The following is a 15,539-nucleotide window of genomic DNA, read 5'->3' as shown; positions in this document are numbered from 1 at the left end:
CCAGGCAGTTTCCATTCGACAAATCATTGACACTTTCTGTGATTGCTCGGGTCAAAATATTAATTTTGGTAAGTCTAAAATCTTCTTCTCTCCTAATATCTCTGATACTGTCAGCCGGGAATTTGTGATCATCTCGGGGTTAAACAGTTTGAGGATTTGGGAGTCTACCTTGGGGTTCCCTTGTTTCACCAAAGACCGACGCATACGACTTTTAACTACCTTGTGGATAAAGTTTCGAATAGATTGGCTGGTTGGAAGTCGAAATGCTTATCTTTTGTAGGGAGGCTCACGCTTATCAAGTCTGTTTCCTCTGCCATTCCTTCCTTTGTTATGCAACATGTGCTGCTGCCATTGCGTGTTTGCTCTAAATTGGACAGAATGAATAGAGATTTCTTGTGGGGGTCCACGGCTGACAGTCCAAAAATTCACCTAGTGAAGTGGAAAAATGTGTGCTTGCCCAAGTTGGCGGGTGGCTTGGGTATTCGGTGCACCAGGACGTCTAATGTTGCGTTGGTTGCTAAATTGGGATGGAAAGTTCTTTCTGATTCAAAGGCTCTGTGGGTTCAAGTCGTTACAAATAAGTATGCTAGGTCTAATCAGGGATTGGATATGTTTGTTTCTCGTCCAGACAGCTCTCGGGTTTGGCGAAGCATTGCTTATGGCGTTAATGCTGTCCTGAAACTGGGATTGGGACGCGTTGTTTTTAATGGGCGTGATACGTCCTTTTGGTGTGATACTTGGTGTGGGAACGCTCCTTTGGTTGGCCAAGCTATTTCTCCAATTTCGGATGATTGGATGGCTCGTTGGGTTCAAGCTTTTTGGGTTGCAGGGGTCGGTTGGAACTGGTCGATTCTCGCAAGTTACCTCCCAAGCTCAACGCTTCTTCAGATGGCGTCCCTGGTTCTGGATGTCGATGAGGAAAGGAGAGATGAGTGGTACTGGCTGCATATGAACTCAGGTCAGTATAGTGTGGCTTCAGGAGCGAAGTGCCTGGGAGATCGGGTCCCTAATCAGGAAGCCTCAGGTTTGGGAGATATTCTTTGGAAGATTAAAGTTCCAGAACGGATTCGCACCTTTGTCTGGTTAGTTACAAAGGAAGTCGTCCTGTGTAATAGTGAAAGAATACGCAGACATCTCTCAACCGACCCGAGATGCGGGTTTTGTCAGCTTGAGGAATCCCTGCTGCATCTGTTACGCAACTGCCCGTCGGTTCGGATTTGTTGGCAGTAGCTCCTCCCTCGCCATGTGCACGAAGCTTTCTTCTCTGCGAGCTGGTCAGTTTAGTTGCAGACGAACTTGCGTAGCCAAGAGCTTCTAGTGTCTATCATGTGGTCGGTTATCTTTGCGATTAGCCTCTGGTGGCATTGGAAATGGCGAAACCATCGAACCTTCGAGTGTCACTTGGTCATTAACTCGAGACGTGACTTTATCCTGTCAAGGGCTAGCGAAGCTTACAAAGCTCACTTGACTTATGATAGGACACAGGGGACGAGAAGAGACTCGGTTTGGGTGAATTGGCGTCCGCCAGATAGAGATTGGGTTAAAATTAATACGGACGGATCAAGTAGAGGTAACCCGGGCAGTGCAGCTGCTGGGGGACTTATCAGGGATTCCAATGGTAGTTGGCTTGGGGGCTTTTGTGTTAATTTGGGCATCTGTTCCGCCTTCCTTGCTGAACTCTGGGGGTTGTTTTTCGGCCTCTCTCTTGCATGGGATAAAGGGTTTCGTAGGGTTGTTGTAGAATTGGACTCTACCTCCGTCCTCTCATTCATGAATTCTACTTCAACTATACATCACCCGCACGCTTGGCTTATTTATAAGTGTCAGGATCTCCGGGACTGAGTTTGGGACATTCGTTTTTCTCACACTCTGGGGGAGGGAAATCAAGTTGCTGATTAAATGGCGAATTTCGCAGGTACTCTTCATTTGGGTCATCACGAGCGTGGTGTGCCTCCTGCAGGCCTCCAGAATAGTCTCTTTTCAGACTGTTGCGAGCACTTGACTTTGAGGATTGTGACTAGTTAGTTTTCTATTTTTTTCCTTTGTGTTTTTGTTCTTCTGGGCTATTGCCTTCCTTTTCTACCAAAAAAAAGAATACAAGGTTTGAACAATGAAATCTGAAGGATACTATGTCACTCCATCAGTCCTTAAAGTCGATGAATTGTTTGAAAAGTGTATTATTTTGAACCAAAAAAAAAATAAAGCATCCTAATTTTTATTTTATCCTTTAATTTGACACATTAAAATTACACTTTTTATCATAACAAGGAGATTTTTTTTTAAAAATCGATAATCATATAGGAAATAATACATATATTCAAATTTTAAAAAGAACCCCTTTGTAATTAACTATTTTCATTAACCATGAACTATGTTATATATATTAAAATGAAATATTAAAAACTTTTTCCTTGGATAAATAACGTAGTAAATATGGCTCCTTCTGGTTATTAGCATTACGTTAATTTTATTTTTATTGCCAAATTATAAATAAATGCATACAAAACAATACATCAGGAATTATGTACACTTGAGAAACTGGGTGCTATTCGACCACAAGGAGCAGCTGAATGGGAATAAGACCAAAGCCGACTGCAATACAACTCTAAAGCTACAAAAATAGTCATATTTCTGTTCAAACAAAATTGCACTTCTAGTCATCACCGTGACTTTTATGCCTAAATAAATAAATAAATCATCAGTTATAAATAAACAAAAAATTTACCATACAATTTTCTTTACCCTATCATAGTTAGTTGAAAGTCTAGTTGCCCATTGAGTTTCATTTGGTGACCAAGAAATTGGAGACCCAGCAATGGCACACCATCTTAAATTCAAGAGGGGAGCAATTATACCCTCTTTAGGCCCTCCAAACAACTTCAAAATTCGACTTTCTGCTTCTTCTCCTTCTTCCTCTTCCTCATCTTCAGCAAGGATTATATCTTCAAACTGCTTCCTTGCTCTTGGAAAATCACCATATTTTTCACATATCATCCGCACACACAATACTTTCAGCGCTTCCATGCCTGTGTTAGGGAAACGGCGCTGAACATAAGCAGTGTACACATACATGCAGGTCAGCTCATCAGGCTTTATTTTTTTGCGGTGCAGCTCTTCAACAATGAACTCGATAACATCAATTCTTCCCTGCATTTTATTGAGGCATTAAATCAACTAATGCTTCTAAGTGGGGAGATGAAGAGGAAGAAGACCACGCAATTTTAAATCCAGTAACTTTCCATATTTGTGCTATTGAACACCTCAACTTTAACTTTGTTCTACTCGGCCCTTAAACATTATTGTTGTTATATTAGAGCGCTGAACTTTATCAATTAAGCCCATTTTTTCTATTTTGTTTTTTGTTATCAGGCATCTTTATGGTGCACATGTTGAATGTGTTAAAAATGACTTTTTGTGTTTCTGTTTAGAAGGGCTCGATAAGTTCAATTATTTAGGGGCTTAATAGAACAGGGTTGGAATTGAGGGCTTAATAGTACAAACACGTTAATGTGTTTTGCCAAAGGAAAATGGAAAAGACAAACATGCTAACTTTCCTGTTATCAATCAAATTAAACTTTCTGAACTTAAAGAGATTGCAGATATTTGGATATTACATCCATATGCCTGAAAGAGAGGAAGAGATACCCATTTACATGCTTTCTTGAGGAAAGTATTATACAACACTACATCCGGTTGAATCCCTTCTGAGATTCCTTGAGCCAAAAGATTCAATGCTTCATCAAACTTTTCTTCTACCAACAGAAGCTGAATAAAATAAGCCAACAATTAGATATTTTCCAATTCCAGGGCCAATTATATAATCTACAGGTGCAAACAGAAACCTGCCATACTATTCATAAAGCTCATGCATGCCTACTGGGTATGAACTTCCATCTTTTACATACATTTTAAGTCAATGGAGTGAAAATTTAAGAAGCGAAGGCGAAAGTTGCAATGTGTACCTATTAAATATTGATAGGAACATTTAGACATCTACAGAGAGCACATGCTGCTACAATAGCACTAGGTATTGTAGACTTGGCAGGGACTGAGCTAAAGATAAGGCTTCAACCAATATTTGGTCCCTAACCTATAATAAGTATTTGTGTTTGCACCCTGACTGACCTATGATTTGGTAATATTTACCCCCCTGACATATAAAAATGAGTAAAAATTTGCACCAAGTTGGACAAAACTAAGAGATATGTCTAAAATGTTTACAGTGGCAGAAATGCGATACAAGTTTGAAACTATTATTCATGTCACCTTGCCAAATACTGTACCAAGAAAGACAAGTAATGAGAACTTTATATTTCTTTTTCCACAAGTGGATGGAAGTTTTGATGACTTGGGCAAAATATTTGACAAGGTGACATGAACGATAGGTTTAAACTTGTATATCGTTTTTGCCAATGTAGACAATTCAGACGTCGTCTCTTAGTTCTGTCCAAATTGGTGCAAATCTTATTGATTTTAATAGGTCAAGGGGTAAATGTTTACTAAGTCATAGGTAAGGGTGCAAACACTAACATTTTTCACAGGTCAGGGGCCAAATAGTGCTTTAAGCCTAAAGATAACTTAGGCTGTTTCTAGTATCTTCTACAACAACCAATTGTTACATAGACAACAAAACCTTCTGAACAAATTCACATACCTTTATAAGAGCAGTATAAGTGACTGTCTCAGGATAAATCCCATCACGCAACATCAAGGAAACTAGTCCAGATGCAGATCTGTAACTTCTTATTCTGCAACAGCAATCAATCATTATAGTATAAGTTGCAGCATCTAAGCTGACACCACTTGATTTCATATTTTTGAAAATTTCAATAGCCAACTGAATCTGCATCTCAACCGAACATATAATCAGTACCTACGCTACTATCCTAGCAAAAAAACAGTACAGAAAACAAAAGGAAAAGGGTTTACTTCGTTAGACTCAATCAGTCCTTGCAACACTGTGTTATAAATAGATGTTCCCACATAACAATTATTGCGAAGAAGAATGTCATCTATCTTCTGCAAATATAATTTGAGCTCTTCTACCATCCCTTCCAGTGCAATAACTTTTAGCTGAAGATAATCAAAACATATAAATACAATAGTTAGGCCCAAAGCAACGGGGGAGAAAAAATAGAGATGAAGTGTAGGTAAGTGAAAGCAGTGTGTATAATTGATATTTCCAAATGAATATAAAGCTGATAGAAATGAATAACGGGAAAAAGCAAAAGTATGATAATACATAAAATTGATTTCTCAAATAGATTGGTGAATGGTTAGAAGTCCAACCATGAGTATCTAGAGAGGAGTCCTAAAGGAGACAAAGACAAAGTGTACTAGCATTTCTTTTCTGTTTTTTAGATAAGCTCCACATGCAAGCATCTCCAACAAATGATGTTTTGAATTCACCTGGTTTTATACATTAGGTCAGGCAAGTCTCAGAAGATGTTCATGCCCTGATGGCATCAGAAATATTTGCCAAATTATGCAAGCATAACCTTATTCAGTATTCAATGTCATATTAGTTGCATGCAGACTACAGCAATTGATACAGCGGGTGAGCGGTGCAAGTTTAATCAAAAACCTGACGGAGAAAAACAGCAAACACTAGAACAAATCTAGCAACCACTTGGGTGAAAACCAAGAGAATTGAGAGGAAATCTCAAGAGAATTTTATTAATTTAATTATCAAAGTTTGAAAAACTAATACAATTCTAAGATATTTATAGGCTATGACAGTCCTAAACCAAAAGGAAAATAAAAACAAATAAAAATAAACTTAAAAGGAAAATAAATCCAATTTCAAATTTGGATTGGCTAGCAACAACCAGATTTCCAATTGGAAATTGGAATTGCAGCGGCAACTAATTTCTAATTCCAATTGGAAGAATGAGGCCCTCCATCACTCACCTCCACTTTCAAGGAACTCGACCCTGAGTTTAGTTCCAGGTATTCTAACCTATAATCGGAGATGCAGAGAGACAATCCGCCCCTTAAAAGTATTAGAAATTTTTATGGTTCATTGTGGCATCTCAATCTTGTATGAATTTGCCTTAATCATATTTCTTTGGTTGGAGATTGGAACTTGCATCATGGGACAACCTCTATTTTCTTAAATAACCCATAACTTAATCATCTGGCTCAAATATTTGAAATTTATGTCTATCAACTCATTCCTTCACCTTTGCATTCCTCTTTTCAAGCCTTTTTTCACATCTTCATGGATTTGTTGAACTACGTGAGCTAATTTTTCAACAGAAGAACTAAACCCAATAGACTTAGGCAATTTCACAAGATCTAAAGCATGATTGAACACCTTTCTATACACCATAGAGAAAGGACTTCTCTAGTAGTCCTCTGTACAACACTATTATATACAAACTCAGCTTGAGCAACTGCAAAATTCCAAGTTTTTGGTTTGTCTCTACATATTCTCAACGTTCCCATCAGTTTGTGGATGATGCGTTGCACTAGTATACACTAGAGATGAATCAAACAAAATCCAAAGGGTTTTCCAAAAAGGACTTAAGAACTTGGCATCTTTATAAGACACAATAGATTTTGGAACCCCATGTAGCCTAACAATTTTCTGAAAGAATAATTTTGCAATAGATGATGCATCTGCACTTTTCTTCCAAGGAAGAAAACGTGTCATTTTAGAAAATCTATCAAAAACTACAAAAATAGAATCCATGCCTTTCTGTACGAGGTAAATCCTGAATAAAATTCATGGATAGATCAGCCTATATCATTTTTTTGATCTTATCAGCCTATATCATTATATGTACTGGTAATGGCATGTATAACCCTGTATCATTCATTCCACTCTTAGAAGTTTCGCAGACATAACACTTCATGACCAAATTGTTAACATCTCATCTCAAACGACTCTTCACAGCTTCAATAGAATTATCTCTTCTAAAATGACAAGAAATACCTCCCACATTTAAATCTCTAATGGCTTTCTCGTGAATGGAAATAACAAACTTCAATGAGTTGGCTATTTGAGGTGAATGCCTGCATAAAATATAAAGGGAAGAAACATAAGGGAGAGGGGTTTACCAAGCACTTTATTGATATATCATTGTGTTGAACGCCATTTCTTGCCATATCCATCTCTATAGCATTTATTCTTTTGGCAGAATCTATCCATGACAATTTACTGCCGCGTTCATATGGAGCATTCACGTTACCAAATAATAAAAAGAGGAGTGAATATGTTTCTATAACTGGCTGGATTTTTAATATTTTCATTTTAGCCCACATACGAACAGCACGATCTGGTTGATCCTGCAAAAAGTTGAACACAAGACATTATTCCACTAGTTATGAGCTTCCACTTAGACATTAAAACAAAATAAACTTTTCCCAAATAAAATTAGAAGTTACAAAAAGAACTATAACAGCAATGAACGCTCACAACACAAGTCAAGATATCTGTAATTGTCCATCAACCAATCTCCACTTTTTCTACCAATTGAAGTTAATAAGTACTCTTTCAGATCATGCCAGAAAATTTCCATCTTAGATTATTTTGTGCAACTTAATATAAGTAAGTAACTAACAATAATATAATTCAGAAACATCGGACTGAAAGAAATAAACTCACCAGAGTGTTACATTTACTAAGAAAGGCATTATAAGGACGTGGATCCTGATAATTTGAAATTTGATCAAGTAATGCCTCCGCTAAATCAAGTTTTGAAACTTTGCAGCAAAGTGTTGAAAGGGTTGCAAGAGTCGAGTTGCATGGCTTCAAATTCCTTAGTTGCATCACTTTTAACTGCAAAAACGTTAAGGAAGAAAACAATTATGTCATCCATGCAAACCACAGAACACAAATATATTGGTTGAATTGAATTTGGAAAGGAGTTGGAAACATAATGACTTAAGCACCTAAAAAAATTACCACTTCCAAACCTTCATTAATTCGTTTTTTGAGACATATATGCCTGTTAGAAATAACAGCTCTTACAAACCCATCGTATATACGACTTGAAGGTTGCAGCCCAAGATTTTGAATCTACATGCAAATGGGAATACATCATTGAGGCATAATAGAAGAGAAGAGCACACTATAATACTTTAACCATAAGAAAATATCTTTTCAAAAGGATAATCTAAAGAAACAAAAGAAAGTAACAGAGAGAAGAAACAGAAAAACTAGTGACGTTGATAATCATAGTAATAACAAAATAACATAAAAATAACACCACCAACAATATGGTGAGGTTATAAAGACTACAGAAGTTTTGGTACTTTCTATCAAGCATTTCAGTAATGAGAAAAGATGTTTTCCCAAAAGGACACATAAAAATTGCCAGAAATAGAAATGCACCAGTCATTAATGTGTTTAGTGGTTCTGATTGTGATTGAGCAAACAAGTGTGCAGAATGACCAAGTTCGACATATTTAGCAGAACTTATTTGCTACTGTTTTCAAGAATGTAAAACCAAAAATAAGCACAAGTAGATCCAACAGAAGCACTGAAGGACTAATATTCTTAAATCATAAGATTATCACATAGAAAACCAGAGGTTCAACTAAAAAAATGTCCAACCTGCATCATTAACAGCTTTGCAAGTCCAGAATTTTGCGATTGCGCACATGCATATATTACATTTTTGAAGGATGTCTTCAGGACCTTCATAACAGACACGCTTTCAATTTTATCCAATCCAACTCTTCCAACACTCTCGACTTCCTTATTTCGGGTGTTAAAAATAGTGCTCAATTGTGTGTAACCACTCTTGGTATATGGTTTTAGAAGAGTCGATTGTACATAAATCTCCTTCAAATCAAAACTCTGCAAGCCTACTTCGGCATTAGAAGGTATCGGAATGTCCAATCTCGAAGAACTCAAGCATTCACGGGCGAAAAATGTATTTCCCCTGATAGCTAAAGCCACCATATACTGCAATAATTGAAATGCAGATCTTAAATCCCTCAAAGTTGTAAGGGACAAAATAAACTTTTGTAAGGACAAGACATGAGGACTGTAGCATTTTATATAGCTTTTCCAAATTTCATGAACTGCAGACAAGTTTTGCTGACCAACTGCGAGCTGCAAGAAAAGGGGAAAAATTCAGCACGGTGACCTTTTTAATAACTCGGTTCATAATAGCCTTAATTCACCCTTGATACTTCATAGTTCATAAACAAATAACAGCAGAAACAAACAAGGAAAAAATTTGCAGACCAAATGTGAAATTACTTTCACTTTTGTTGAATTGTCTATCTGTACATGGTTGGGATGTGGGGCAAAGGGGAAGATCAGCCAAAACACGCTTGCACACATGCCTTTCAGTTGAAAATTCATTAAGGGAGACTAGCGCTCATTACACACCTTTAAAAGCTGTAGATATGTATCTTCATTCTTCCCTGCCACACTGCGTTCCATCAAATCCAAACATTTATTTGCAAGAATGATATCATGCATCTTTGAGCAGGCTCTCAAGAAACAATTATATACAGCGAGACTAGGACCAGTATCATGTTTTTCTCCAATAAAATTTATCAGATTATATGCCTGAAAAGCACAAGAAGAAATGAAAATTACTTAATGCAGCATACCAATTATCGAGCTCTGTCTTTCCCAAAGAAAGGGAATAATAAGTTCCCAACACAACTTTCACTAGTATTTCTTTGACAACAACAATTCTATTTGTTATTAATAATAAGAACATGGCACACATAAGCCCTCAGGAAAAACAATTTTCAGCATCTAGAGAAGAGTATGAAAACTACATTCTAATATAGATAATCTATGCTTCAAAAAAAAACACATAGATAATCTAAAAAATATATTGTAAGCTACACAAGATCTGAACCAAAATATAATAATATCTAAATTGCAATCCATCATCATAACATGATAAATGCATATACCTCCGCCAAATAGCCGCCTTCACAAAGGGCTTGTGTCATAAGCAAGCACAAAAAGTTGTTCATGCCAATCTGTTTCTCCTCTAGTATACTCCAAGTCTCCATGGCAAACTGTAACAAAGACCAAATAAGGGCCGTAAATTTTACAGCAAAAAAGGTTCCACGTGTTTAAGAAAACTTATCTTCTTCAGAAATTGGGATTAGACAATTAGCATGCTTGCAGTAGATATAAGTAGTAGGTTTTAGAGGTGGCAAAAGTACGCACGACCCGATTACATGGCACGAAATCGACACGCAATTTTAGTGTTTGGGTTTAGCTTAGTAGGTAATGTGTCATTTTTGGGTTGACACGAACTGACACGCAAATTTTTGGCTTGGGTTAGGGTTGATATGCTAACCCAAAAACGACACGAAATGACACGAATATTTAAAATTGTTTTCTCTCGTGTTTTTATAAGTCATTTTATTAATAAAATTATAATTATTAGTTGCAAACATAGTTTTAAAAAGCGAAAGGCGGGTCAAGGCGACATGGGAAAAATATCGCCTTGAGACGAGGCGAGAGGCGACGGCCTCTTGCACGTGAGGCGACAAATAATTAGAAAATCAAATAAAATAAAATTAACTCAATAAAAACTAGTAGTACTTAAGGATAGTTTAATTTCTAAACTTGTAAACCAAAATAACTTAAAGTCTAATAATAAAGCGCTAATTCTTAAATCAAAATAACATAAAATCAAGCATCTTCATCCCCCAAAACCAACTCCTCATCAAGATCTATATCCCCATCAATATCTTCCACTTCATCGTCCTTATATTCTTCTTCTTCATCTTCAACTTGATACTCATCATCATTTTCATCATGGGCCTCATCTCTAACAACTCGAGGAGGATTGGCTTTTGACCGGGAAGAGGAGGTGTTTCCTCTAACGTATGTCTTTGTGACATTAGCACTTGGGGTAGGGGTAGCACTTTTGCCTTTTGCCCTAGTACGATAGACATCTTCTTCCGCTCCACTAGCTTTAGCAACCATACACCAACCCAAATCGTCATCCTCAACCATGTCCCGGCGAGTTGGGAAGCAGAGACTCGGTGGTGGAGGAGAAGCAGAGAGAGCCGTTGGAGTTGAGTAGTTGGGTTTTGGGGTGTCTGTGTGTCTATTTGCTTTTTATCGGGCTGTCTGTGTCTATTTTGTTTTAATATAAATTAGGTTTTTTTTTTAAAGAGAAAATGTTGACTGGGCTCATTTAACGCCTTACCTGCAAGAGGCCATCGCCTCTCGCCTCAGACCACCTCTCGCTTGAGTCGGTGAGGCGATCGCCTCTTGCAGGTCAACCGCCTTCCAGAATGGAAGGCGGTGGGGCGATCGCCTCTCGCCTGAGGCGACAGAGGCAATCGCCTTTTAAAACTATGGTTGCAAACATGATTTGAACCTCCTAAATTGTTATAAACACATTGCATGACCTCCTAACATAGTTAGTAAAGGCGCACTAAGGAGCAAAGGGGGTCCTGGAGCCTTGGCGCAAGGCGCAACTTAAGGCACGTGCCCGAGCGACACGAGGCGCAAAAAAAATCATAAATTCATAATACTAGTCACAAATAATCACAAATAGTCAAATACCAACAATAAAACCATAAAATGCATGAGTTAAGTTCTAGTTAACTACTAAGGCATAATCATAAACTCATACTTCCGACTTAAAAGTTAAAACTAAAGAAAACACTAATAGTCTTCTTGACTCAACTAATCTTTAACTTCCTAATCTTCATCGGAACTATAATCATCATCATCATCACTTCCATCATCATATGCTTCTTGAATAAGGTTCTCAATCTCATCATCATTGTCACCTTCCTCATCAATGTACTCATCATCTACAAAGTCAGGTTCATTATCTATAAAAGGCATTTTACCCTTATCTGCCGCCTTAGCCTTAGACCTAACACTTGAACTAGATGCATTTGCAACATTTTTTCCTACTCCTCTAGTTTGATAAGCATTTTACCCCTAATGAAGCCAAGGCGCGCGCCTAGCTCAAGGCGTTGTAAGGCGCACTAAGGCATGCGTCTGGCTGACAGCGCCCGCCTCTGTCAGCCAGAGGCACTAAGGCTGGAGCCTTAGCCGAGGCGTGCCTAACTATGCCTCCTAACATGATATTAGCGGACTTTTCGATGGTTAGTATTAACATACTAATCTAAAAATGACATAAAGTATTAAAAAATAGTATCATATCTTCTTATAATTTTAAAAGTTTTCATTAATATATATGCATAACAAGATTACATGTAACCCGAAAACACAACACAAAGGTTTTTGGGTTGGGTTTGGGTTTACTCTTTTTAATACGAACCCGAAAATGACAAGACTCGAACACGATAATTGCCAGGTCTAGTAGGTTTCAGGTTCAACACCCAGTCTCTTCAAAAAAATCCCTTTTTATCAAAGTTTTTGGTTATACCAATCTATATAAAAGCCCTGACAGTTTTATCCTTCCGTGGAACTCTTTCATCCTCCTGTTGATCATATGATTTTAATTTTATTGATGCTCAAAGATTTGATTCACCATTTCTTTATTCTCCAAATATTCACAACGAAAATGAAATGTGTCAACATTACTCAACAACTACCCAATGTTATCTTTGAGGATAAACAGATCATGTTGAAACTGAAAGTTGAATAATAAGCATACAATGCATTTGGACCACTAATCTATCAATAGATGGATTAGAAGGGGATTGCAAAGAAAGCTCTGGTGTCCTAGGTTCAACAACCACCACCTCCCCCAATTCAGTGAGAGAGAGAGAGAGCATTTGAACCATTTGGTTATCATGTTCTCAAGGTTTCTCATTTTTTAGAGATGAAAGGCGTAAAGATGATGAAATGACACAAATGAAATGTAGTTTAATTAAAATCATTTTAAAATTCAATGAAAAAGGAATCATATCATAGATCAAGACAAACCATATGGGAAAAAAATATAGAAACAGAACAAGAGTCAGATCACTGAACTTCCTAGCTAATTAGCTTACCAGTGGATCAGGTGATCTTGCACAATATTTAAGAATATCAACAAAGTCATGAGGTGTTAGTGAGCTGTTTGCATGGACAAGATCTAAAAGCAGATTGGATGCTCGTCCCCTCTCACCCAGTAAAAGAGCATGAACAATTTGATTCTGGATGGATCTCGTAGTTCCATGCCCCAAAAAAACATCTCCTGCATTTGATACTTATTTTAAAAATTACTCGAGATGTGAGCATCTATTAGACAAGTGTATTGACATTTTCATAAGAATAAGCAGTCCGGTAATTTAATAAGTAGTGACAACTATGAAACATACAATGCATCCAGCATCTATTATAAGGTGGTTGGCAAAGGCCTTTCACTAATGCAAAACAACTAAAAGATGAAGTATTTGAGCTGAACATAGCAAAAAACGTAAGAAAATAAAGAATCAGAAAAACTATATTTGCAATATGCTTAGCTAAGGCTCAGCAAAGTACACATTGATCACCTTCATATGGCAAAATAAATCAAAGTAAACATGCATACAGATTGGTGATGATGGCAAGATTCAATTGTTCTGCAAGCGATATGTCCAAAGAGCTAGTATAAAATAAAAATAGAAAACAGAAATTATTCCACCTATCTTCCTTGTGCTATAGATTATAGGCACGAATGTACATAATTAACACACTCCAAGTGAAATCACAAATTATAATAAATAACCATACATTGCAATATACAAGGTTTGCAGACTATATTACCAATTGAGGTAGTAATACTTCGACGAAATCCTAGCTCACCACCTAGATTTCTTCGTCCCTGCTACCATGTAATAATGGTAAAAGACTTGAACTTTTAATTGTCTTGAATTTAAGGATATAATCAGCCATTTTAAATTAAAAGCACATACATGTTCAACCACTTTTAATTTACAAGACGAGTTTACTATTGACCGCAAATGAACTCCAAACCTGCGAAAAATGAACGGAAGTAAATCAATGTTGCGACTCAAGTTTTGATAGTCACGTGGTATTCATTGAACAGTCATATTAGTGGATTTGTACTTACAGATGTCTATACATACTTTTGTGGTCTTGTTTAACGAGTGCAAGCTCACTAACACGGGGATTCAAATACCCATCTACACGCCACGTATCAGAAAAATCATACCGGAAAATAGGTCGGACGATATGATATGCGATGGAGATCTTCGAAATCACAACGGCTCGGCTTCTGACGGCGCGCTTCGCCGGTAAGAGATGATACTTTCAGAATTCTTACAGTAGCGTAATGGCTAGAGCAGAAGAAAAAAGGAAGTGAAAGTAAAAGATACCGCAATCGACTGAGAAAAAGGATATGACGGCGACGACAGAGAGGAACGGGAAGACAGGGAAGAAGCATACTGGGTGGCGCGACTTCTTTCTATCCTTTTTGGTTCTTATTTTAAGATTTTCTAATCATTAAATTATGGAAAAATTAAAAAACTAGGTTATATGGGAGGCTTATTTACATATTTAATATATTTACTTAACCTACTACATATCTACAGGGCCGTTCCTGACCTTTTAGAGGCCCAGGGCGAGATGATAATTTGGGCCCACATATGTACGTTCTACTTTTCTTTTAATTTATAGGCCAGATGATTTTTTTTTATTATTACAAAGATAAAGTACAAATTTAGTCATATGGTTATTAGGAGAGAGCAATCATCATTCATGCATAAAATAGTGCAATAACCTAACGTTTATCAATTGGTACAGTTTCGAACTTAATTGACAAAAATGAGGTTTTTTATATGTAATTTCTTGTTCCATCCTCGCTCCAACCTCCACTGTTCTGGTCACTCAATATGGTTTGAAGTTGCACATTTCATGTTAATGAAAAGAACTCATTTTTAATCAACTAGACTTGAAATTGTATCAACTCGTAAAGGTTATTTGAAATTGTAATATTTTCTACATAAAAGCTAAATTGGTAGTGCAGTAGTAGTGAGTATACTAACTAGAATTATTTATGTACTAAAATAACAAGTATCTATGTCATGTAAAATTGAAAGAAGTAAATAAATATTGGCAGAAAGCATAATTAAGCCCCTGAACTTTACCTGTTTTAAGAATCAAGATGTTGATCGATTATTTTTTTATATTGAATCATTTATCATTGATTTTATTATGGATTTGGTCCTTATTTAACTTTTTCGTCGAGTTTAGTAGATGAGAATATCGATTTGGCGATTCTAAAGTTAAATAAGGGCCTAATCCATAATAGAATCAATGATCAAGAATTCAATGTGGAAAAATGAATGATTAGAAGCTTAATCCTTAAAACAACCGAAGTTCAGAGTTTAATTATGCTTTTTGATGTAAATATATTATTTTTCATATTCAATATATTCAATATAAAATGATAATTTTGATTTAACAAAATAAAATGATAATTTTGATTTAACAAAATAAAAAAAATGATTGTGATAAAATGTGGTGGGAAGGGAAAAAATATTTGATAATAATAAAAATGAGGAGGAGGAGGTTGGAACCTCCAACCACAGGCTTAATTAAAAATACAAACCTCTTGTTTATACCAACTGAACCAATTAATTTCTATGTTGCTTATGCATCTCGGTTTTATATATCTACAATATAAAATATT

The 15,539-nt window shown here is 36.5% G+C and overlaps 1 protein-coding gene across 5 annotated transcripts; it reads right to left on the bottom strand.

Annotated features, from left to right (window-relative positions):
• Nucleotides 1–2,571: 2,571 nt before the first annotated feature.
• On the bottom strand, nt 2,572–14,318 carry LOC136222299 (pentatricopeptide repeat-containing protein At1g76280). Of its 5 annotated transcripts, none has more exons than XM_066009898.1 (14): nt 13,959–14,318; nt 13,801–13,861; nt 13,652–13,712; nt 12,916–13,112; nt 9,889–9,996; nt 9,347–9,529; nt 8,561–9,064; nt 7,910–8,023; nt 7,610–7,783; nt 7,063–7,290; nt 4,930–5,073; nt 4,655–4,843; nt 3,646–3,765; nt 2,572–3,147 (listed from the first exon to the last, which is right to left on the bottom strand). In XM_066009898.1, the coding sequence occupies exons 1-14, from the start codon at nt 13,970–13,972 to the stop codon at nt 2,722–2,724; spliced, it is 2,523 nt and encodes an 840-aa protein (XP_065865970.1). In that variant the 5' UTR covers nt 13,973–14,318; the 3' UTR covers nt 2,572–2,721. The 5 variants fall into 5 exon arrangements, with proteins under 5 accessions (XP_065865970.1, XP_065865972.1, XP_065865971.1 ...); XM_066009900.1 differs by having other exon boundaries at nt 12,916–13,100; XM_066009899.1 differs by having other exon boundaries at nt 13,652–13,709.
• Between the last annotated feature and the right edge of the window lie 1,221 nt (nt 14,319–15,539).

Source organism: Euphorbia lathyris, chromosome 3, assembly GCF_963576675.1.
Source record: "Euphorbia lathyris chromosome 3, ddEupLath1.1, whole genome shotgun sequence".
NCBI classification, from domain to species: Eukaryota; Viridiplantae; Streptophyta; class Magnoliopsida; order Malpighiales; family Euphorbiaceae; genus Euphorbia; species Euphorbia lathyris.
Note: the sequence above shows the minus strand (reverse complement) of the source record. Positions and strands in the feature narration are given on the sequence as shown.